Source organism: Mobula birostris, chromosome 27, assembly GCF_030028105.1.
Source record: "Mobula birostris isolate sMobBir1 chromosome 27, sMobBir1.hap1, whole genome shotgun sequence".
Lineage (NCBI taxonomy): Eukaryota > Metazoa > Chordata > Chondrichthyes > Myliobatiformes > Myliobatidae > Mobula > Mobula birostris.
In genome coordinates this window covers 16,146,064-16,172,481 of record NC_092396.1, presented here as the reverse complement: position 1 = coordinate 16,172,481, position 26,418 = coordinate 16,146,064, and the positions used below count along the sequence as shown (strand labels likewise).

The window sequence follows — 26,418 nt, the reverse complement described above, 5'->3', positions numbered from 1 at the left end:
TTATAGGAAATTATTTTTACCAATTCAGTTTGCATTTTTCTCTAGTAGAAAAAAAAACACTCTCCTTTTCTAACCAAACAGTAAGCAATCCCTTCTCAACAGTAAACCAAGACATATAACCACACCCTAGACATTTTTGAACGTGCAACATTTGAAAATTTTTCCCGACTTCCCACAGTGAGGCCTGAGCACCGACCCGCCTCAGTTCAGAGGGATAACCTCTATCTTCACCCTGTGTTAGAGGGCCCTCAGCAGTTTGAATAATCATAGAGAATTTTCTCCTATTTATGTCTCGACCATATTGCTATCATTCAAGTTATTCCGTCTAGTTTATTTTCAGTTATCAGTTTTCATTTTACCTTTAAGTCCGATTTACTCTTTTCAGTCATTTCTCTTAATTAATCTGTGTTCTCTGTACATTCGTGTCTGAATATTTGCAGCTTTTCCTTGTAGTTTGACACTCTGGTTCGAGTGGAGCGTCCTCGCCCCACTAACTGCCACGACTTCTGCCGAATCCTCTCCAGTAGCGACTCCGGTTGGGTGATAACTTTAATAGGTAGTCCCCGGTCCGCCAGGTCCAATGTTGCCTCCTCCACCGTAGCGTAAGTTTTTGTCCCTTCGTCGTAAAAGACTCTCAGCCGAGCTGGATACAGGGTCTGGAATCTGATGTTGTTTTCCTTCAGGACTCTCCGTGTTTCCGTATATTCCTTCCGTCTGGCAAGAATCCCCGGTGCGTAGTCGTGGTCTAAACTGATTTTACAGTTGTTCCACATGAAACCTTTCTTTTGCCATGCCCTTTTAAGCACCTCTTCCTTCGTTCTGTAACTGAGAAATCTGACCAGAATCGATCTGGGCTGGGCCCCTGCTGGAGGCTGTGGTGCCAACGCGCGGTGAGCTCTTTCTATCTGTAGGTCTTTTGCGGCCGGTATATCAAGGTTCTCTCTAAGTAGCTTCTCCACGAAGGGAATCATCAATCCGGGTTTACCTTCAGTTCCTTCGGGAACTCCGTAAATCCTCACATTTTCCCTTCTCGAGCGGCCTTCTTGATCTATTAGTTTCCACTGGAGCTGGTCTTGCAGCTTCAGCATTTCTGCTATCACCTCCTCTGCGTTTTGTAGCTTCTCTTCAATTCCAACAATCCTCTCTTCGGCTTCATCTATCCACGAGTTAGTTTTTACTATTTCTCCTTTAATATCTTCCAGCTGTTTGCTGTTATCTTGTCGGAACTCGCGAATATCTCCGAGAATCAAGGACAGAGTCACCGATTCCCCCTCATTATCTCCGTCCTGGCTTGCCATGGGGGAGCTAGGCCCGTCGCCTTGCTGCGTCTCTTTATGTTTATCAGCCTTCGGAGCGGACTTTTTAATCTTGTTCTTAGCCATCATCCTTGCCCCTTTTATTAATATAGTTATGCAATATTAAGTATTTGTCTAAATTCGATTATGGGGCAGTTTACCTTCTTTTTTGTCGAGAGACCTTTTCCTTACACCGCCATTCCCTTGATGACCTGGAAGTCCTCGGAGAACATGACTTTTCAGCTCCATCTTAACTTTCCAACATGGTGTAAGTGACAAGGAGCAAGATCCTGAGATTCCCACACAGAATGCCAGAGGAACTCAACAAGTCAGGCAGCATCTATGGAGGAGAATAAACGGTCAACAGTTTGGGCCAAGACCCTTCATCAGGACAGAAAGGAAGGGGGCAGAAGCCAGAATAAGAAAGTAGGGGAAGGGGTAGGAATACAAGCTGGCAGGCGATGGGTGAGACCAGGTGAGGGGGAAGGTGTATGCATGAGGGAGGGCGGATGAAGAATCTGCAAAGGGATAAGTGAAAGAGGTAACTACCTGTAGAAGATAGGATCTAATAAAAGAGGATGGTAGACCATGGAAGATTGGGAAGGAGGAGCGGCATCATAGTGTGGTGATGGTCATGTGAAGAAAGAGAAGGGGTGAGAGGGTAAGCAGAAAGTGGAAAGGAAAAAAGTTAGAAGCGAAGAAGGGAGAAATTACCAAAAATTGGAGAAATTGATGTTTATTCCATCCGTTTGAAGGCTAACTAGATAGAATGTGAGGTGTTGCTCCTCCAAGCAGAGTTTGGCCTTATCATAGCAGTAGAGGAGGCCAAGGACAGACATGTCAGAATGGCAATGGGAAATCTCTTACCCCCTTCTCCTCACCTGCCAATCACCTCCTCCTGGTTCCTGTCATTCTTCCCTTTCTTCAATGATCCACCTTTCCAGCTTTTTCATCCTCCCTCTCCCATGCATCTATCTTCCCGCTCAGCTGGTTTCACCTTTCACCTGCCAGCTTGTACTCCTTTCTTCTTTCTGCACCCCCCCCCACCTTCCTTTTCTTTTTTTCTGCCCTTTGTCTTCCAATCCTGATGAAGGGTCTTGGCCAGAAAATGAACTATTTATTTCCTCCACAGATGCTGCCTGACTTCCTGAGATCCTCCAGCATTTTCTGTGTGTTCAAATTTCCAGCATCTGCACAGTAACTTATGTTCAATAATTCTGAGATGATTTTATTTCCCCATTTCATACCTCTCCCATTTAACTAGCTAAAATTTTCCATAGATGCAATGCAGTGTCATAAAAATTTACAGTACAGAAATATCTTCTTATTTTCTTCCTGTTTAATTTTTCATATACGGTGGATTCTGGTTTATTGGGACTTATCTGGACCAGTACATTTTGGCCCAACTAAGCGGCTGCCCCATTTACCCGAAGGTTCATGGAGATAGTTAAAAAGGTATAAAAAAGACAGGCTACCATTTGACTGAGTAACAAATTATGTATTTAAATTAAATACAGAACAAGTTAGAACACTTCTATTACCACTGGTGGTTGTCCTATCTGACAATGACAGGACACCTGTGCGGGAGAGAAAAGCCATTACCCCGGGGCAGTTCCACTTCCTCGATCTCAGAGGTCGGGGTCCAGTGGCACAAGTAGATGTCACAACTGTAGTCTTCCCTGGTTGCAGTGGATGACTATGACGTCTTCTGTGCCTCATCATGCCCTTCACTCTTCACATTGTGTTGCAGAACTGCCTTCCTGGCCATTAGCTCTCACTGTAGATCTCATCCATCCCGAATGCTGGAGCTGACTTCACATGCTAGGACGGACATGTTCCTATCTCACCGGGTTGTGAGACCCACCAGCTACTCTCACCTGGTTTAGCTCGCCTGTCAGAGCGTGTACTGGAGTGTGAATCGTGTCGCATGCAAACAGCTACTTGGAGCCATAGGTGAGGGCTGAGTGTCTGGTGGGGACAAAAGGTAGCATTCACGATGATTGTCGTTAACTTCAAATTCTTCATGGTTTCTAACTTGTTGAAGTAGTGAAATTGTTCCATTTTCACTCGCTGATGTTTCTGGCATTTCCAAGCCTGAATGTTTGAAACCGTGAGCAAAATAGTTCTGAATTGTCTTGCTGCTTATTTCTTACCAAGTATCAGGTCAAAAATCACTGCTTTTTGAACACAGACACATGTAACTGATACTATTTAAAAACTGTTCACTTTAAGCATGGTGAAGTGTCTAACGGCGAAAGCTACTAATGTACGGCCACAGTCTCCTGTCCCAAATAAGTGATATGGTGTCCCAAATAAACAAAAGGAATCCTGGCTATTTTCTCAATTAGTTTCTGTAAGAGGTGTCCCAAATACGTGGCTGCCCCGATTAGCCGATGGCCCAATTAACCAAAATCTACCGTACTATGTTTCAACAGATATGATAATACGTGCTGTCTTTTTCTGCCAGCTTTTTAATATTCTTTTTCTGCTTCAAAGTGCAATACTAGTTGTGGTTTGGGTCCGAAGATGGCTTCGTTGCAGAGGCAGCCATGGGTATGGTTAGAGGGACAACATTTATCGCATACACTAATTGAGAAAAGAAATACTTAAAATACATTCACTTGGTGCAGGCAAATACACCACATAACTCCTTGAATAGATGCCAGATGCACAATTGCCCGTGACCTTAAAACATGAAATTCCTGAGATAAGAGCATGCCATCCTTCCAATATTGTCAGGTCCTCAAAATAAGTTTTGAACTATACCCACGCTTTCCGTTATATACAGTTTCTGTACTGGATCTTCGTCCAGTAGTCTGTTTAAGCAGTTTGCTCTATATTGTTTTTAACTAACTGAATAAAAAGTGGAAGTTCTCTTCATATTCCTTCTTGGATTTTTTGTCAATTAATGTAAATTTATATTCCTTGTTTAGTAGCAAATGATGATGGTTTAAATGGTTAATCCTGCTTTACTCTTTCAAAGCTCCCTGTAATTTTGCAACACCTCTACTTGCTCTTGTAGTCTTCATTTATGTTCCTAGTTACAAACTAAAATAATTTAAGTTATGGCACTTCATGGAAGACACCACCTCAACGAAGCATTTATAAGAATGGCTATTTGGCTTTGGAGTCAAAGAGCTGTAAAACAAGATTGCTGTTCCTTGGGTTAAGGAAGGGCAACTAATAGACAATTGAGAGAGAATGAAAAGATACTGGAGCAGTGAAGAGGTAGGAGAGAGGAATAAGGTGCAGAATAGCAGTGCAGAGATAAAAGGAAGGAACTTGAAAATGGAAAAGAACAGTGTTGATGTGGTGGAAAGTGGGGGAAGTACAGAGAAGACATACACAAGTAGCAATAATATAAGTAAAATATCATGCAGAGCCAGAATATATGGGGCTTGCTTGACCAAAAAATGTTTTTTATCATTGATATGAATCAACTATTAGGATGAAACTACTTGATAAGTGTATCTGAAGCAGATTAATTTGAATTGTCTCACTTATTAAAGCTTTGAAGTATAATGCTGTAAGCTTATCTGGACATACAACTGATGATGAATTATGACAATACCAATATTCAAAAATCTAGAATAAATTTTGACAATGGATTTTCAGTTCCATGGCAAATCCAAAATCCAGTGTTACTGTCAGTTTGAAACATCTTCCACCCTTAATTACCTCGGGCAATGCAAGTGAGATTTCATAGCATTGAAAACAAATCTTTTTAAACAATTACTGGTGTAAGGACAAAACATGGATATCGTGGTGCATGTTAAAGGCTGAAAACTAATTGAAGTGTTTGGATATTTTATCCAGTGAATAACATTTACCCAGGAGAGAGTTGGTACCTAATTGGAATTTCAAGTGGTTCATATTGTAGAATAGCAAATATATGGAAATGATTATAATCCATTAATGAAGATATTCTCTGTATATCAAATCTTAATTAGACTTCAGACTCTAACTCATTCCTTAGTGATCATAGTTCATTAATGTAAACTGTTCAAGGTGCCTGGATTGGATTTCAATCTGTAACCCATTCATTGTCCTTTCATGTACAAACCTTGCGTTTAGTTTCTAAAGTAGAGGTATATACAAGTATATATTGAGTTAATATAGTGATGTCAAGTCAGTTAAATGCTCTGCAGTGAGCATTGTGAGTCTCTGGTAAACAGAGTGGAGACCATGAAGTTATCAGCATTGCAATGCACTGCACTGCAGACAACCAGAATAACAGCCTGTCAGTTCTACATTAGACAATCAACCCACATTAAGCAATTCTCACCCTCCCCCATACATTTCACAAAAAAATTACAACTATGGATTTATTGTTTAGCTATGCATTTTGGAGCACCTTTCTACTTCCTGGCTGTTTTTAATCTGGCCTGATTTCTCTAGAAAGTGTACCATCTCAACAATGTGACCCAGATTCCAGAGTGGCTGTACTCTGTATTTCCAACATTCCCAGATTGCCTAGGGTTTCCGGGCTAATTTCCTGAACACAATTGACAAAAACAAAGCCTGTGTGAAAAATCATAGGCACATTAAAAATGGTTTCTTGTTATCTTTGAGTATTTCTATTAATATTTTTGAATCAAAACAATGAAGAAAACTATTTTTGGATTGATTTGGGAAGTTGGTAATGTAATGGCACATTCAGAAATACATCTGACCAAAGTTGGCAACTTACAGGCAATTTGTAGAACCACCACTGGAAAATATGTGTGTGCAGGTTATTAACTGAGGGCCATAATACTGCAGTGCAGTGGGATTAGAGTACTATTGGGTCATTGTTTCCTGGTCATATAAGAGTGATGTGATCAGCAATGAATTTATTGTGATTTTCTGATTTTTTTGCAAGAGAACAGAGATCATGTTATGATGTTCTAATGTCAGGGATGTCCTCACTAAACTGGAGAGCTGCCCAGAGGTAGTCCCGTATCTTATTTGCCACTATTACTTTAATACCACACTGGAAGTAGAATCTTCCAAAGTCATCGTCTTACAAGGACAGTAAAGTGACATCCCTATCATGATTAGCACACTGAAAATGCTATCCAAATAGTCCCCGGGCTCCACTTTACACATTTTCATACAAATTGTTCCTGTTGAAACATGTTCTTTTTTTTTATTTCTAATCTCCCCTGGCACCCCTTTAGAGGACAAAATTCTATGTCCTGCTTCGACATTCCCTGCGATCTTAATAGAGACTAAAATTCTGTTCATTAAGGGTCACTTATCAAGGAGAGGACTCTATTCCGCTGTCGCTATATCAGAGGGATGCCTGGTGATCTGATGGCAGAAGCCATTCAGTTTATAGATTGGTGCATAAAGGAAGACCTGATTACTGCCTGCATTCTTGTGGTGTTTGCATGTTGAATAGTTCAATAGTGTTCGCAGTTGTACCAAAGCCTCCCAGTCCATTCAAAACAAAATGGTGTTTAATGCTAAATACTCCTCATTGTGACTGATATTGACCTGACAGTGATCACACACAAGGACTGTTAGGGAATATATCTTAATCTGAGCAAGTCAAACTCTTTTCCTTTATTTCTAACCTGTAATATGTAACTACCTGACATTGGAAACATTATATCACTTCTGCGCAATAATTAATGAGCCCTCCTCATGCCTATGGATCAGGGTATCTAGTTCATCAGCTGTAAGGGCAAACACAGAACGATCATTATAAAGCATTTTAAAGGATATAGACACCCGTCATTCCTACCCAAAGCAAAATACTACAGATTCTGGAAATCGGAATAAAAACAGAAAATAGTAGGATTACCCTGCAGGTTAGACAGTGTCTGTGGAGAGAGAAAAATAGAGTTAAAGCTTCAGGTTGATGAACCTTACATCAAAACATAGAACAGTACAGCACGGGAGGAAGCCCTTCAGCCCATGACATCTGTGCTAATCCTGATGCAAATCTGCCTGTGCATGGTCTGTTAATCCTCCAGTCCCTGCCCATTCCAGTGTCTGCCAAAGCCTCTTAAACATGGTTATCCTATCTGGTTCCACCTGCTTTCCAGACTCCTATCATTCTCTGTGTAAGTAAGTTGTAAATCTGGAAATGAAGCATGTTATATGAGATAGGGAAAGTGGAGAGGGCTAGAGGGAACAAAAGATGTGTGATACTGGTCAGATTCAGGGCCAAAGTTCTATGGGGAAGAAGGACAAGGATGGTAAGGTTTGGGAACCTTAGGTGATGAGACATGTTGCAAAATCACTCAAAAAGGGAAAGGGAACATTTAGGGAACAAAACTTGGGCCCTTGAGCAATATAGAGGAAGCAAGAGAGAATATAAACAGGGTATCAGGGGCTAAAAGGGGCCATGAAACATCCATGATAAGTCAGATTAAGAAGATTCCAACAGTATTTATGCTGTATATACACTAAAACAAGACAGTAGCTAAGGAGAAGGTATGATTGTTCAAGGACAGAAGAATTTATGCCTGGTGCCAGAGGAATTGGGCAAGATACTAAATGAGTACTTAATGTCAGTATTCATCATAGAGAAGGGCATGGAACATAAAGAGATCAGAAAGGGGTATACTGATTGTTTGCGATAGGTTGATATTAAGAAGGATGAGGTCTTGGGTCTTTTGAAGAACATTAAGGTTGTTAAGTCACTAGGGCCTCTTGCGATCTATCCCAGGTTATTAAGAAAAGGAAAAGAGGAAATTCTGGGGGAAAAACAGGAAATTTTAGATTGGTGAGCCTCACACCAGTGATTGGAGAAATTTCATAGGTACAGGATTTACTCACATCTGTGAAAGCATGAATTTATTAGGGATAGTCAGCATAGTTTTATGCAGGGGAGGTCATGTCATACAAACCTGATAAAGTTTTATTGAGGAGATGACGAAGGTGACTGATGAGAGTCTGGTAGTGAATGTTGACAACACAGACTTTAGTATATATAACAAAGTTCCTCATGGTCAGCTGATCCAGAAGATTAAGGCACATGGGATCCACAGATACTTGATAAATTTGATTCAAAATTGGCTTGTCTTTAAAAAACAGAGGGTAGTAGTGGAAGAGTGTTATTCTAACAGGAGGTCTGTGACCACTGGTATTTTACAACGATGAGTGCTGGGACATACGTTATTTATAGAATATATTAATTTTATTTTATATTTAGTGATACAGCATGGTAACAGACCCTTCCAGACCAATGAGCTAATGCCACTAGTTACACCCATGTGACTAATTAACCTAGTTAACCTATACATCTTTAGAATGCGGGAGGAACCTGGAGCACCCCCATGTAGTCACAGAGAAAACGTATAAATGATTTGGATGGAAATACAGGTGGGCTCAGTCTGAAGATGACACAAAAACTGGCAGAGTCATGGATAGTGGGGAAGGTTGTCAAAGGATGCAGCAGGATGTAGAACAGCTGGAAATATGGGCAGAGAAATATCAGATGGAGTTTAATCTGGACAAGTGTAAGTATTGCATTTTGGGAGGTCAAAATGTAAGAGTCTAAGGTATAAATAAAGGCATCAGTCAAAAGGCAGGACCCTTGGGAGCAAGATGTTGGAGTGCAAGTCAATTGCTCTCAGTGGATATGGTGGAAAATAAGATGAATGGTATAACTCTGCCTTTATCAGTCAGAGCACTGAGTATATTGGGAAGTCACGGATCAGCTTTATAAAACTTTGGTTAGGCCATATTTGGAGCATTGTTTGAGATCCTGCTCACCACGTCGCAGGAAAGATGTGGAGGCTTTGGAGAAAGTGCAAAAGATCATTGCCAGAACGTTGCCTGGATTAGCAAATATTAGGAGAGGATGGACAAACATGGATTGTTTGCTCTGAAGCATCAAAATCCAAGGGGCAGTCCGATGAAAGTATATAAAATTGTGATAGGCATAGATGGAGTAGATCGTCAGTGTCTTTTTCCCAGTATGGAACTTTTAAATACTAAAGGGCATAGATCTCATGTAAGAGGGTGAATGGGCAAGACAGTTTTTTTTAACAGAGAAAGTGATAGGTGACTGGAAATAAACTGGTAGGTTTTGCAGTGGAAAATGTGAGTAGTTTCAAACTCTGCGAGTGCACACGTGCACAACCTTTCATAGTCCCAGAATGCAGCCTACACTGTCAAGAAAGCTCAGTAATGCCTCTATTTTCTGAGGAGGCTGAAGTGAGCCGGACTATGCACTTTAATACACACATCCTTCTGCATTGCATCAACAGCACCAGCCTTCCTGCCATCAAGGACATATTTACAAAAAGGTGCCAACAAAAGGCCACCTTCCCTGCTTATGTACTATTTGTCCCACTGCCATCAGGGCAGAAGCTACGTAGTATCTAAACCAAGACAAGCAGACTTAAAAACACTTACTTTCTCCAGGCAGTAAGGCTGATCAACACCTCCACCTAATAACCCACTTCATCACACTCCCCCCCCCCACCCACCACCTCTACTTTATCATTTCTTGTCAGTCACTCCTGTGCCTAGTGTCACTTACGGATATACAATCACTCTATGTATATAAGCTATCTTGTGTATTTATATTTTTTATGTTTCTTTATTACTGTATTCTTTATCTTATTATGTTTTCTGTTTGTGCTGCATCAATTATTTAGTTCTCCTTTACACTTATCTACTGGAAATGACATTAAACAATCTTGAATCTTGAAGCTGCTGCCACGGGAGGTTGTGGAACCAGATACAATAACAATGTTTAAGAGGCATTTAGACTGCCACATGAACAGGCAGAGGAAGGGCAGATAAAGACCATGTGCTGGCAGATGGGATTTATGATGAATAATTTGTGATGGAAAAAATAGATGATGGATTGTTCCATTATTAACAGATTATTAAATCTTTCCTATATCTGTAATTCAAAAACCAAAGGAAATAGTTGTCCACTTGTCCCTTCAAGCTCAGAGTTTTAATGGCAATGCCTTTTTATTAGTTCTTTCTGGCCAAAAAATTACAGCCCAGCATTTGGGGTAAAGTTAAGGCATGCATAATTTATTGGCATAATTTACATATTACTATTTAACTGTTCATGGTTCCATTACTATTTATTATTTATGGTGCAACTGTAACGAAAACCAGTTTCCCCCGGGATCAATAAAGTATGACTATGACTATGACTATGACTATGCCTGCATTGGGAGAGTGGTTAGAGTTCTGAACCTTTGAAAACAAATGGTAATTGATGCTCAGTGAACTGAGTGAATGGACTTTTAGAAACTGAAGTTTTTTTTAAGGAAGATGGCGCAAAATCAAATCATTTAAATGATAGATCAGCTATGTTCTAGGTGCTGAGGAAGAGGATTTCTTGGAATGTATGCGGGATGGTTTTTTGAACCAACATGTCGAGGAACCGACTAGAGAGCAGGCTATTCTGGACTGGGTTTTGAGCAATGAGGAAGGGTTAATTAGCAATCTTGTCGTGAGAGGCCCCTTGGGTAAGAGTGACCATAATATGGTGGAATTCTTCATTAAGATGGAGAGTGACATAGTTAATTCAGAAACAAAGGTTCTGAACTTAAAGAAGAGTAACTTTGAAGGTATGAGACATGAATTAGCTAAGATAGACTGGCAAATGACACTTAAAGGATTGACGGTGGATATGCAATGGCAAGCATTTAAAGGTTGCATGGATGAACTACAACAATTGTTCATCCCAGTTTGGCAAAAGAATAAATCAAGGAAGGTAGTGCACCCGTGGCTGACAAGAGAAATTAGGGATAGTATCAATTCCAAAGAAGAAGCATACAAATTAGCCAGAGAAAGTGGATCACCTGAGGACTGGGAGAAATTCAGAGTTCAGCAGAGGAGGACAAAGGGCTTAATTAGGAAGGGGAAAAAAGATTATGAGAGAAAACTGGCAGGAAACATAAAAACGGACTGTAAAAGCTTTTATAGATATGTGAAAAGGAAAAGACTGGTAAAGACAAATGTAGGTCCCCTGCAGACAGAAACAGGTGAATTGATTATGGGGAGCAAGGACATGGCAGACCAATTGAATAATTATTTTGGTTCTGTCTTCACTAAGGAGGACATAAATAATCTTCCAGAAATAGTAGGGGACAGAGGGTCCAGTGAGATGGAGGAACTGAGCGAAATACATGTTAGTAGGGAAGTGGTGTTAGGTAAATTGAAAGGATTGAAGGCAGATAAATCCCCAGGGCCAGATGGTCTGCATCCCAGAGTGCTTAAGGAAGTAGCCCAAGAAATAGTGGATGCATTAGTGATAATTTTTCAAAACTCGTTAGATTCTGGACTAGTTCCTGAGGATTGGAGGGTGGCTAATGTAACTCCACTTTTTAAAAAAGGAGGGAGAGAGAAACGGGGGAATTATAGACCGGTTAGCCTAATGTCGGTGGTGGGGAAACTGCTGGAGTCAGTTATCAAGGATGTGATAACAGCACATTTGGAAAGCGGTGAAATGATCGGACAAAGTCAGCATGGATTTGTGAAAGGAAAATCATGTCTGACGAATCTCATAGAATTTTTTGAGGATGTAACTAGTAGAGTGGATAGGGGAGAACCAGTGGATGTGGTATATTTGAATTTTCAGAAGGCTTTTGACAAGGTCCCACACAGGAGATTAGTGTGCAAACTTAAAGCACACGGTATTGGGGGTAAGGTATTGGTGTGGGTGGAGAGTTGGTTAGCAGACCGGAAGCAAAGAGTGGGAATAAACGGGACCTTTTCAGAATGGCAGGCGGTGACTAGTGGGGTACCGCAAGGCTCAGTGCTGGGACCCCAGTTGTTTACAATATATATTAATGACTTGGATGAGAGAATTAAATGCAGCATCTCCAAGTTTGCGGATGACACGAAGCTGGGTGGCAGTGTTAGCTGTGAGGAGGATGCTAAGAGGATGCAGGGTGACTTGGATAGGTTGGGTGAGTGGGCAAATTCATGGCAGATGCAATTTAATATGGATAAATGTGAAGTTATCCACTTTGGTGGCAAAAATAGGAAAACAGATTATTATCTGAATGGTGGCCGATTAGGAAAAGGGGAGGTGCAACGAGACCTGGGTGTCATTATACACCAGTCATTGAAAGTGGGCATGCAGGTACAGCAGGCGGTGAAAAAGGCGAATGGTATGCTGGCATTTATAGCGAGAGGATTCGAGTACAGGAGCAGGGAGGTACTACTGCAGTTGTACAAGGCCTTGGTGAGACCACACCTGGAGTATTGTGTGCAGTTTTGGTCCCCTAATCTGAGGAAAGACATCCTTGCCATAGAGGGAGTACAGAGAAGGTTCACCAGATTGATTCCTGGGATGGCAGGACTTTCATATGAAGAAAGACTGGACGAACTGGGCTTGTACTCGTTGGAATTTAGAAGATTGAGGGGGGATCTGATTGAAACGTATAAGATCCTAAAGGGATTGGACAGGCTAGATGCGGGAAGATTGTTCCCGATGTTGGGGAAGTCCAGAACGAGGGGCCACAGTTTGAGGATAGAAGGGAAGCCTTTTAGGACCGAGATTAGGAAAAACTTCTTCACACAGAGAGTGGTGAATCTGTGGAATTCTCTGCCACAGGAAACAGTTGAGGCCAGTTCATTGGCTATATTTAAGAGGGAGTTAGATATGGCCCTTGTGGCTACGGGGATCAGGGGGTATGGAGGGAAGGCTGGGGCGGTGTTCTGAGTTGGATGATCAGCCATGATCATAATAAATGGCGGTGCAGGCTCGAAGGGCCGAATGGCCTACTCCTGCACCTATTTTCTATGTTTCTATGTTTTCATTGAATGGCGGAACAGGTCTAAATGATCTACAGTGTAAGTTAGAAATAGAACACTCTAAGTCACTAAGTATTTTGAAAGCCTCAAGGTGTAATGCATTCTCTTCCAGATTGGTTCACAACAGGGTTCCATCTCTAGATGGACATTACTGGAGGCTTCATCGTATGACATCTTATCTCCCTTCTGCCCCGCTTCCAAATTTTTGTTATTGGTTGCCTGGTTCACTCATCTTCATGGTACATACAACAGTATCAATCCCAGTTGAATCATTCTCCATCAAAAATCCTTTTTTTCCATTCTCATAAAGCACATATATAATGATTTTTTTCTCAGTGAGATACAGTATTTACCTAAGCCATGAGACATGGGATCCAAGGAAATTTAGCAGCATGGGTTCAGAACTGGCTAGCCCACAGAAGAACAGGGTCGTAGCCGAGGAAGTGTATTCTCCCTTGAAGTCAGTGATGAGTGGTTTTATGCATGGATCTGTTCTGGGACCCTTGCTCTTTGTGATTTTTATAAATGACTTGGATGAGAAAGTGGAAAGGTGATTAGTAAATTTGCAAATGACACGAAGATTAGTGTGTTGTGGATAGGGTAGAAGGGTAGGAGATAAAATAGAGGCAGGAAAGTTGTTTCACTGGTAGGTAAAACTAGAACTAGGGGACATAGCTTCAAGATTCAGGGAAGTAGATTTAGGATGGAGCTGAGAAGGAACTGCTTTTCCTAGAAAGTGGTTAATCTGTGGAATTCTCTGCCCAATGAAGCAGTGGAGGCTACCTCAGTAAATATATTTAAAACAAGGTTGGATAGATTTTTGTATAGTAAGAGAATTAAGGGTTATGGGGAAAAGACTGGTAGGTGGAGATGAGCCCATGGCTAGATCAGCCATGATCTTATTGAATGGCAGACCAGGCTCAAAGGGCCAGTTGGCCTACTCCTGCTCCTATTTCTTGTGTTCTCATTGGTTGTAGGTTACAACGGGACATAGGCAGGATGCAGAGCTGGGCTGAGAAGTGACAGATGGAGTTCAATCTGGAAAGTGAAGTGGTACATTCTGGAAGGTCAAACTCGAAGACAGAGTACAGGTTAATGACAGGATTCTTAGCGTTGTGGAGGAACAGTTGAATCTTGGGGTCCAAGTCCATAGATCCCTCAAAGTTGCCATGCAAGTTGAAGGATGGTTAAGAAAGCATATAGTCTGTTAGCCTTTATTAGTCAAGGGATTGAGTTCAAGAGCCACAGGATAATGTTACATAAAACACTGGTTAGACTACACTTGGAGGAATGTGTTCAGCTCTGGTCACCTCACTGGTGGATGAGAAACGACTTGTTAAAGGTGCATAGAGTTTGAGAGGTATATAGAGTGGATAGGCAGCACCTTTTTCCAGGTTGGCCATGATTAATACTAGTGTACATATTTTAAGGTGAGTGAAGGAAAGTTTAGAGGATACATCAGAGAGTGTTTTTTTATTTCTCGGAGAGTGGTGGGAGCCTGGAATGCATTACCAATTATGGTAGTTGAAGCAGATACTACAGCGACATTTAAGAAACCCTAAGGCTCATGAAAGAAAAATGGACAGTTAATGGAATGTGTAAGAGGGAGGGGTGAGATTAATCATGGAGTAGGTTAAAAGATCAGTGCAACATCGTGGGCCAAAGGGCTCGTATAGTGCTGTACTGTTCTATTTTCAATGTTCTATGGATTCCTGGTCAATCCTGAAAAGTTGTCAACACTACTTCACAGGTGCACATTGCAGCTCACAAGAGATGGATGAGGGACATTAATGTTCTTTCCCAGTCATGAGAAAGCCTCTTGTGTATCTCTTGCTCCACAGATTAAATCTTTAATCTAGATGTGCATTAAGAAGAATGTTGCAGGATTTAGTAGCGGTCACTGGGGGAAATCCCATTCAATGCTACTACACAGTCAAAAGTAGGGAAACGAGGAACAGGGGAAATTATTCATCATTCTCAGGTGAATTTTGATCAATAAAGTAAGCTTTAAATTTTTTTAATATTGACACTTCCATGAGAATTATAACTTTTCCACTCTTTGATCTCACTCCCATTTCCTCCCCCTCCTGTTCAGAAGGCTCCTTGATGTGGTTCAGCTGTGTAGCTGCTGCTGTCTCCGTACATCCTTCATCCCTCCATCTACCAAATGTGATCTGTTTGATTCTGAACTTATCCATTGATCCTTTCACAACAGCACCTTGTGTCAAGATTGTCTCTTGAAAATAAAGGATAGTATTCTGGGCATTACTGTTAGTAATCCATGGGAAGATGGTACACCTGGAAGATGGAAATGTTGGCAAACATTGGCAAGAGTGTGGGAATTTGATTGCTGAAGATTAAATGATCAAACTTCCTGGACCTGACCTAGTAGAACTGGTGGTTCTTCCTCTGCCTTCAGTGATACTTAGTTTTAGACACACAAAAATAGTTGCGACATTTTCTTCCACCAAACAGGACCCTGTCTCTTATTAGAATGCCATTCCAGTTCCTCCACATATGATTTCAAGGTGAGGGTTGCCATTTCAGGACAGGACCCTTTCCAGAAGGCATGACTTCCCTTGTGCTGTAGTTGATGGAGCTCACTTCACATCTCCTTTGTTTCTCCCACTTCTGATTTCAGTCCGCCTTCCTCCAGGCAGAATAATGATAGCGTTCCTCTAGCCCTTACTTTTCTCATGAATCTCTGCACCTAGCATCTCATCCTTTGTCATTTCTGCCAGCTGAATGATATCCCACCAGCGGCCACATCTTCTCCACCTCACTCCTTTCCACCTAAAGCAAGGATTACTTCCTCCTTGACTGCCTCGTCCACTCAAACTTCCCCACCCTCCCCTCTCTGACCTCTTGCTCTTTCCCTTCCATTTACAGGAGATCTGACATTACACCTCCTCCCTTACCATCATCTGGGAGCCTAAATAGCCCTTTCTGATGAGGCCAAGAGTCGCATGCATCTCTTCTAACCTTTACTACAGTTGGTGCTCCTGATGTGGCCTCCTCAACATTGGTGAGACCAAGCGCAGACTTGGTAACCGTTTTACAGAGCACCTGCACCCAATCTGCACTGGCCAACACAAGCTCAGAGTTGTATGCCATTAAAATTTCCTCTCCCATTTCCATACTGCCCTGTCCATTACAGCCTTCTCTACTACCAGGGCAAGGCCAAATACAAACCGAAGGAACTACAAGCCAATTACATGAGCACTGAGTTGCCCTATTTTAGGAATCCTTCACCCTGGTGGGTTCCTTCGCTCATTTCTATCTCTTCCCTGCTCTTCTTCTTCTGATGCTTCCCTGGTCCTCACAGTTTTGCCTCCTTTCCCTCAGATCAGCCACCCTAAGCCCCCGTCACCCACCTTCATCTGCCTCCTCCTCCTCCTGCCAACCACTTGCTCTGCACAGGTCATCCACAGCTCCCCCTCCCCCATCTGGTTCTGGTTCCATCAGCCATTCATTTTTCCTTAACAGTTCCCCTTATCACCTCCTGATCAGACTGCAACACAAGTTCCCCTTTATGTTCCAGCTTATCTTCATTCAGCAGCTGCCTTCAGCCCTCCCTCTCCCCACCTCCCACCTTGCTCCACCTGCCTCTCATTTTTAACTCCCTTTCTCGGTCTGCCTCCACCTATCATTCACCTGCCATGGGTCTCTCAATGGTCTCCCAACTCTACAATCATACTCCTCCCTTGTCTTGTGCAACCTGTCTGACATCTTACAGCCTCTTCAGACCGCTGCCTTCTTGCGATCACTCAAATCGAGTAAGATGTTCTGCTAAGGGGCTGGTGGATTCCCTTAATGGAGAACAACTGTGCATGACTTTGTTTAATGTCGGGAGGCTGATGTAGGGGCAGCCAACACAGGGTCCTTGATGGTATGCAATATGACTGGGAGCTCTTCAATGCTACAGCCTTCACTGTCACTGTGATGTGTCATCGTCTTCCACCAGCTGCACTGTTGATGTCTTGATCGGATCACACTTTGTCATGAACCTCCCCCTTGACCTTATCACCATGGGTGGCCTTGCCAGGAGCTAAGTGCCAGATGGTTAAACCCCAGATGGCATCACTCTTAGAATCTCAGGAACTCACAAGCCTCTCCAGCACAACAAGGTGACGATCCTCGAAGAGAAACCCACCGATCACCTCATTCTCCTGTCTCGCCACTCTCCTTCTCCTCTTTCTGCTGGCCATCTCACCTGTTCACTCGTAGTCCTAATGCAGGGTTTCGACCTGAATCATCTACAATTCCCTTCCTCCCACAGATGCTGTTAAGTTCCCCCCACAGATTATTTATTGCTTCAATAATAAATTGCTTCAACCAAGGACCTCAGACCTCATATTTGGAATGTGGGCATTGCTGCAATTTATTGGCCAGGGCTAATTTACTTTACGAACTATTGGTGATAACTGAGTAACTTACAAGAGCATTGAGAAGCCATTTAAAGTTCAACCATTGTGCAGTGTGTCCGGAGTTACATTTGGGCCCAGACCAATAAAAGATGGCATGATTCCGCCCAAGTAGTGAAGTTGGGTTTTTTCAAAATGATCCAATAAAAGCAAGTTAGCACTAATTTTTAAATCTGAGTTTATTTACTTGAATCAAATTTACAAACTGGCAACTTACCACAATGAGATTTACTCTAATGTTTTAAGACTATTTGTCCAGTCACCCAACCTGTGTGTTACCATTCCCAAAAGGAGAGTTTACCAGTCATTTACTGGAATAGTAATCTAGGTCCCTGGACTGCTCCAAGGTACAGCGTAGTAACTGGTGTTGTGCAATTGTACGTCTTTTCATCTCATAGACAACCAGTTCAGGATGTCCATCTTGGAGCGCCTTGAGCAGATGGAAAGGCGGATGTCGGAGATGGGATCTCATCAGCACCACCAGCAGACTGGAGGAGGAGGACTAGGAGGAGGAAATGGAGGAGGGGGCGGCAACAACCAGTCACAGGTATGGGGTATTATAAAAATATTGAGAACTGAAACCATTGAAATGTTGTTATAGTATTTGAAATCGAGCTACTAATTTGAAGAGCACAAGTTCACATACAAGCAATTGATAACCATTAAAGTTTAGATGTTAGTTACAGGATAAATGTGTCTACGAAGCAATGTTATTTAAATGGGGAGAGAATTCAAAGTTCTGAGATGCAACGGGACTTGGGAGTCCTCGTGCAGGTTACCCTTAAGGCAGTGGTCCCCAACCGCCGGGCCGCAAAGCGTGTGCTACCCGGGCCGCGAGGAAACGATATGATTTGGCGATATGAAACGATATGAGTCAGCTGCACCTTTCCTCATTCCCTGTCACGCCCACTGTTGAACTTGAACGCACGTGAGGTCATTACGCACGGAGGTTATCAGTGACCCAAGAGGCAAATGACCCAAGACATGCAAAGGAATGGGTCCGTGATCCATTGTGAATGTCCCCGGTGAATCACCCATGTCAGCGCAGAAAAAAGATCAACTCCTCGAGCTTGCAAATAATGGTGGGCTAAAAAGTATGTTTGATATGACATCTCTGCCGGCATTCTGGATCAAAGTCAAGGCTAAATATCCTGAGATGGCCAGGAAAGCACTGAAAACATTGCTTCCATTTCCAACATCATATCGCTGCGAAGCGGAGTTTTCTGCAATGAATGCAACGAAAACTAAATTGCGGCATAGGCTGGACATAAAGAACCCCCTTCGAGTATCGCTGTCTCCCGTCGCCCCTTGATGGGACTGTCTTGTTGCAGGAAAACAAGCCCAGGGCTCCCACTGATTCAGCGATATTGGTGTGTTGCAATGATTTTATATGTTCATACGAGGAAAATATGCACTGTGTGTTTAATATCCAAACGTTACTTAAAATGTTATGATGCTATTGTCTTATAAGTGACTTGCATGTGAGGAAAATATGCGCTGTATGTTTAATATTAAATTTGTTAGATAAACCCTTGTAGATACGAAATTGAGTGTATTAGCCACTTATAGGTGACTTACAGTTGACTTATCACCTATATTCTGGTTGTGATTAACACCCCCCCCCCCAGGTCGGCCGGTCCGCAAGAATATTGTCAATATTAAACCGGTCCGCAGTGCAAAAATAGTTGGGGACCCCTGCCTTAAGATTAACCTCCAGGTTGAGTCGGTGGTGAAGAAGGCGAATGCAATGTTGGCATTCATTTCTAGAGGAATAGAGTATAGGAGCAGGGATGTGATGTTGAGGCTCTATAAGGCACTGGTAAGACCTCACTTGGAGTACTGTGTGCAGTTTTGGGCTCCTTATTTAAGAAAGGATGTGCTGACGATGGAGAGGGTTCAGAGAAGATTCACTAGAATGATTCTGGGAATGAGAGGGTTAACATATGAGGAACCTTTAACCACTCTTGGACTGTACTTGGAGTTTAGAAGAATGAGTGGGGACCTCATAGAAACATTTCAAATGTTGAAAGGCATGGACAGAGTGGATGTGGCAAAGTTGCTTCCCATTGTGGGGGAGTCTAGTACGAGAGGGCATGACTTAAGGATTGAAGGGCGCCCATTCAGAACAGAGATACGAAGAAATTTTTTTAGCCAGAGGGTGGTGAATCTGTGGAATTTGTTGCCACGGGCGGCAGTGGAGGCCAAGTCATTGGGTGTATTTAAGGCAGAGATTGACAGGTATCTGAGTAGCCAGGGCATCAAAGGTTATGGTGAGAAGGCTGGGGAGTGGGATAAAATGGGAGAATGGATCAGCTCATGATAAAATGGCGGAGCAGACTCGATGGGCTGAATGGCCGACTTCTGCTTCTTTGTCTTATGGTCTTATGTCTTATAACTCCACAGTTTATTTTAGTAATATATCATGAAGATACATTCATCCTTAATAGAGTAACATTTCCAAAAGCTTTTCACATGAGCTCCTCTCAGGTTAGGTGGGACTAGAACTGGAGGTTAAGAGGTTTATGGTGAAAGGTCAGGGGAACGTAAAGGGAATCTGAAGGAGAACTTCTTCATTCAGAGGATGGTGCAAGTGTGAAACAAGTCGCCATCAGAAGTGGTAGATATGAGGTCAATTGTAATATTTAAGAACATTTTGGATAGGTATGTAGATAAGAGGGGCTTGAAGGCTAAGATCCAGGTGCAGGTAGATGAGACTAAGCAGAAAACTAAACCAGCACAGACTAGGTGGATCAAAGGACTTGTTTCTATGCTGTAGTTTTCTGTGACTGAAACTTATCAAACAAAATTAGATGTGTAAGAGTTTAGTAGAAGGAGGGAGGAAAGCTAAAGAAATGGAGATGTTCAAGGTGAGAAGTACAGAGTTTTAGTTTTGGCCATTTGAAAGCATAACTGCCAAGACAAATCATTGAGGATAAAGGCTCTCAGCTGCTCTGAATTAGAGGAATGATGAGATCCTGAGGAAATGTACATCTGTAAACGATGGAGAGGCGAGGAAATGAAAAATAATGATAGTAGTTTTAAACAATGACACTCTTGAACTAGGAGCCAGTGTACGTCAGAGTGTGCAGATGTGATGATTTAACAGGACTTGGTGTGAATTAGGATACAGGCAGTAGAGCTTTGCATGAGTTCAGGTTTATGACAGAAGATTGGCCAGTAGCAGTCTAGTGCAGAGGTAAATAATGGAGGATGAGGATCTCAGCATCTGCTGAGTTAATGCAGAGGTGGAGTCAGGTGTTACTGGCGAGATGGACGGAGGCATTCTTGCCTGTGAAGCAAATTCGTAGTTTGAAGGTCATCACAGAAAGTGTAGGAAGAGATTGGGTGGCCTGTTTCCGTGGTTTAATGCTAATGGCACTGAATATAAATCATTGTTGTTATCCATTTGAACCTCATGAAGAGACTTTTAAGAGAATTGATGCCATTTTGTGTTCCTTGCCTGGTTGTGCAGAGTGCATCCAGGGCAGCCAGCTGTTCCTTTGAGAGCCGTGTAGTGTTGGTTTGTGAGAAGATGATGAGCCGCGCCTGCTGGGTTAAATCCAAACACCTCATTCATTCCAAGACCTTCCGAGGAATGACCCTCCTGCACCTGGCAGCTGCTCAGGGGTATGCTACGTTGATCCAGACCCTCATCAAATGGCGGTAAGCATCGTCGAAGGTTAAGAGTTCTATCACCAAATAGGGGAAGACTTGCATGATCTTGAGTTGGGTCAAAGCTGTGTTTCTTTTTTGTTCGCCCATTGAGGGGGCGACTTCTGAAGGTCATACACTGTAGCAGAATCTTTGTTCCATTTGGTAAAACCTCCTGTTTAACTAACTGGCAATGTGACAGTATACACAATGTTTAGATAAAGAGGCTCGTACCAGTAGATTGGTACTCCGCTGAATGTATAGACATGTTGGAAGGAACAGTTGATTTGAACTGGTTCTGAATTGATGGTCTTATTTCCCTTCTTAATCTTTTAAGACTTTCATTAATGATGAAGAAAGGAAGGCTGACAGGTTTTTATGTTAGACAGTAAATCCACAATACTGGTTTAAAACACAAACATGAAGTTAATATCCCTTCTAAGTTGCAATGAGTTTGAAATGTCTGAAACTCATAAGTGGTAGGATGACTGAGATGGGTAATGCCGGTGAAATTAGGAGTTCTCCAACTTTAGAGTCATTGAGCAATACCTCTTTGTGGGTATCAGTTTGGGTATCAGAGGGCAGAAAAAAGGAGGAAGACTGCTGAGGAAAATAAAAGAAAGGAACAGAGATAGTTGCATTGGTGACAATATTCAGACTGGGTTTAATAAGTGGCAAGTAACATTAGCACCACTAAAATTTCACTGAGCATGAATCACTCGCCATTAATATCCTGAAGGTCACTTTGACCAGAAACTCTTCTGAAGTAGCGACTTACAAACTGCGACTATACAAGCAGATCTAGGCCAGATATCCTGTGGCAAATAACTCACCTCCTGATACCCCAAAGCTTTCCCATTATCTATGAGGCATGAATCAGGAGCGTGATGGGATGCTCTGCACTTGCCTGGATGACTGTAGCTCCAACAGCTCTTAAGAAGCTCAATTCCGCACTGGTCAAAGCAACACAAATCTACAGTCCTTAACATTTATTCCCTACACCACCTATGCCCCATGATTGCAGTTGCTTGCTTGAGCTACTCTAACAGAAATTTCCCAAATTCTATAATCTGTCACCAAGAAGGGCAAAATGCAATGTAAGTGTATAGGCTCCATCCAATGTGCAGACATCCTGATTTAGAAATATATCTTCCGTCATTCATTGTCACTGAGTCTAAATCCCAAGAACCGTTCCCTAACAGCTTTGTGGCAGTACTTTCACCAGAAGCTCTGCAACAGTTCAAGAAAACAGTCCACTGCCACCTCTTCGAAGGCACTTAGTGATGAGTAATAATTGCTGCTCTCAAGGGTGATGCTCAGATATGGGAAAATGAAGGCATAAAAAAGTAGAGGGACAAGGGGCACAGGGGAAGAGAGAGGGGTAGCTGAGAAACAGGTGGAGATGACAGGTTTTTCATTTTCTGCACTGAGAGATGTTGGAAGAATGTTCGATAAATAATCCTTCAGACCTCTTCACACTCCAGTCCATTGCAAGTTTACTGCCCTGCGAGTGTTAATAGTTCCATGTTTGTCTTTTCACAGCACAAAGCATGCAGATAGTATTGACCTAGAGTTGGAGGTGGATCCACTGAATGTTGATCATTTCTCCTGCACACCACTGGTAAGTGAAGTTCCAGCTCTAGTTAAAGAATGTTTAGAAAAGCATTCTGTGAGCTCTTATGATTGTCTACACTGTAGTCTAGCTGCTTTTTTGAATTCACACTGTTCCTGACAAATATCAGCTTCCAGACCAGCAGGCCTTGATTTTAAAAGTCTCATTATTTTCAAATCCTGCCATAATATTTTTTTCATTCCCCCCCCCCCCAGCCCAGTTATCAACTGAGTTCACTACCTTCCTCCAGTTTTGACCCTGTTACATTGCTGTCCCCTAAACCTTTGGAATTCCTCCCAAACCCTGACAACCTCTGTTTTCCTGTTTGAGATGCTATCTAAAACTGGCCTCTTTCACCAATCTTTTTGTCATCTCTCTCACTGTCTGTCTCATTGTCAATTTTTCTTGACAACAGTCCTGCGAATCATCTTGGCACTTTTTATTGCATTAAAGGCACAATATGAAGACATAGCTGTTGCTACCTTTACAGTTGAAGTCAGAAATTTACATACACCTTAGCCAAATACATTTAAACTCGGTTTCTCACAATTCTTGACACTCAATCCTAGAAAGGATTCCCTGTCTTAGGTCAGTTAGGATCACTATTTTAAGAATGTGAAATGTCAGAATAATAGTAGAGAGAATGATTTATTGCAGCTTTTATTTCTTTCATCACTTTCCCAGTGGGTCAGAAGTTTACATACACTTTGTTAGTATTTGGTAACATTGCCTTTAAATTGTTTAACTTGGGTCAAATGTTTTGGGTAGACTTCCACAAGCTTCTCACAGTAAGTTGCTGGAATTTTGTTCCATTCCTCCAGACAGAACTGGTGTAACCGAGTCAGGTTTGTAGGCGTCCTTGCTCGCATATGCTTTTTCAGTTCTGCCCACAAATTTTCTGTCGGATTGAGATCAGAAAATGATGTCAAAATTATGTCCTATATCGACATAAACTGAAAGGCTGCTCAGCAAGGAAAAAGCCACTGCTCCAAAACCACCAAGTGCACATGGGGACAAAGATCTTACTGTTTGGAGAAATGTCCTCTGGTATGATGAAACAAAAATTGAACTGTTTGGCCATAATGACCTTCGTTATGTTTGGAGGAAAAAGGGTGAGGCTTGCAAGCTGGAGAACACCATCCCAACCATGAAGCATGGAGGTGGCAGCATCATGTTGTGGGGGTGTTTTGCTGCAGGAGGGACTGGTGCACTTCACAAAATAGATGGCATCATGAGGAAGGAAAATTATGTGGATATATTGAAGCAACATCTCAAGACATCAGCCAGGAGGTTAAAAATTTGTGGGCAGAACTGAAAAAGCGTGTGCGAGCAAGGATGCCTACAAACCTGACTCAGTTACACCAGTTCTGTCTGGAGGAATGGAACAAAATTCCACCAAATTACTGTGAGAAGCTTGTGAAAGGCTACCGAAAACATTTGACCCAAGTTAAACAATTTAAAGGTAATGCTACCAAATACTAACAAAATGTATGTAAACTTCTGACCCACTGGGAAAGTGATGAATGAAATAAAAGCTGAAATAAATCATTCTCTCTACTATTATTCTGACATTTCACATTCTTAAAATAGTGATCCTAACTGACCTAAGACAGGGAATCTTTTCTAGGATTAAATGTCAGGAATTGTGAAAAACGGAGTTTAAATGTATTTGGCTAAGGTGTATGTAAGCTTCTGATTTCAACTGTATATGGTATAGGACCTGCTCCTGGTGAGGGCCCTTGGATTTGTGTAGCCACTGGTCACAGGCCAAATGTGAGACTGCATGGATACACTGGAACTTCAGCATCTAGCTTGGAGATGCCCAGCCAGATTCAGGCTTATCCTATAGTAAGCTGCACATTGAGTGACTAATATAGCAACAATAAATGGTGCACCCTGTGAAATATCTCCAAGTTATGTACAATTACGACTTCCAAAAGAAAGGAACAGTTTGTGTTTTATTTCTAACTCTGTACTGGAATGTTGCAGCCAGTCAACGTTGAAAGAAATGCTTTATTATTCAGTCTGCAAGAATGAATGGAAAATAATTCATGTTTGTTCCTTTTTAACCAGATGTGGGCATGTGCTTTGGGGCACACTGAAGCGGCTGTGGTACTGTATAAGTGGGACAATCGAGCTCTCTCTATCCCTGATTCTCTGGGTCGCTTGCCTCTGACAATCGCCCGTTCCAGGGGGCATGTGAAGCTCGCAGAGTACCTGGAAGAACTTCAGAGGGAAGATGAATCACAGCTCCCTGGCCTTCCCCAGACTCCTGGGATGGTTTGCTCCCCCACTGAAAAATCAGGGGGTGACAGCTGGATCAGACAATGGAGCAATAGCAGTAACAGCAGTCAGGAGGCTCAGAAGAGTGTCAGCACATCATCTGCCACAGGTGCGTTTACTCACTCCATGTACTTAGCAATCATTGTTTTGTAGTATTCAAAGACTGGATGTTCATGCTGGAGAATGGTACAATTTCAATTTGAGCACTCTGTGTGAGCAACAGATGCGTTTTGAAGTGATCGTCACACATGAGATGCAAAGCAGTACGGTGTGATTCATCAAAAACTCCAATGCCTGGCTTAGATACAGAACAAAGCTCCCTCATCTCATCAAACAATTCAAAAATACACAGTACAGGTTAATTGTAGTACAGATCCATTTTCGTTGTCCTGTCAAGCACTTCTAGTGTATACAGCATGGGTAAGATCCACTGGTTCCCTGTATGCAATCTCATAAAATATTCCCAGTGCAAGCATAAATCACCGTCTGTACTATCCCAATAATAGTCACTTCCGTTGCACCTCTGTGTTCTGAAGTGATTGATAAAGTCAATGTGGAACCTACAGATTCTGGCACATATGGGGCAGAGAATGCTGAAAGGAATAGGTGGCTGGGTGGTATGGGAGATTGTGCACTCCTTCTACTAACACTGAACTATCCACAAACAGACTTCAGATTCTCAGTGCCATTATGAACATTTCTTCTTCAATTTGAACAGTCATGTGCCAAGGATTTTCAGGAGCTGCGGGAGATGTGTTGTTTTAGTGAGGCCTTGGGAGCTTCTTTCAATTGTTTCCTCTCTCCACCTGGAAATCTCTCGTCATGACAGAGCTTTGGGTAAAGTGTTGTTTTTGGAGTCTAGAGTTGAGTCTGAACACACATGACCTGTCTGAAACAACAGAATAGTTAGAGCCTTGAAAAACAATCTGCAGAGGTCTAAAATAAAAACTAAAAATGCTGGAAACATCTAGCAGATCAGGCAGCACCTGTGGAAAGTGAAACAGAGTTAATGTTTCAGGTTAGAGACCCTTCATCAGAATGCTGACTGACCTGCTGAGTGCCTCTAGCATTTTCTCTTTTTATTATCATTAGAAGCTCTTTGCTGAAGATGTTGGCCTGGGAGAGGATGCTGATGTTGGTGAGTTTATTGTCCCACTGGACTGGAGGATTTGCAAAGCCTGAGAGTATGCCTCAATCTCTAAGGATGATTTCTTCCTATACTATTGTAACAGCTTTCCACTTACAACAATCATCCTTCTGAGTAATATTGCTAAGGAGTGTTGAATTACTTTGAATTCTTAGTCTTTCGGCTTTAAGTCCACTAGGAGGCATACAAAACCGCAATCCTTTTTCCACAACCATGGAGAAAAAGAGTAGGAGGGAGGTTTATCTTATCCTAGCCTAAGTTAAAACCCTGACCCTATGT

The 26,418-nt window shown here is 42.2% G+C and overlaps 1 protein-coding gene across 4 annotated transcripts in view; it reads left to right on the top strand.

Moving 5' to 3' along the window:
- LOC140188529 (calmodulin-binding transcription activator 1-like) overlaps window positions 1-26,418 on the top strand; it is a 1,232,669-nt gene that overhangs the window by 1,149,586 nt on the left and 56,665 nt on the right. For all 4 annotated transcript variants that reach the window (XM_072244898.1, XM_072244897.1, XM_072244896.1 and 1 more), the window contains 4 exons: window positions 17,845-17,993; window positions 20,919-21,109; window positions 22,640-22,718; window positions 24,783-25,101. In XM_072244898.1, the coding sequence (XP_072100999.1) occupies window positions 17,845-17,993; window positions 20,919-21,109; window positions 22,640-22,718; window positions 24,783-25,101 (738 nt within the window). The remainder of the gene's footprint in view (window positions 1-17,844; window positions 17,994-20,918; window positions 21,110-22,639; window positions 22,719-24,782; window positions 25,102-26,418) is intronic.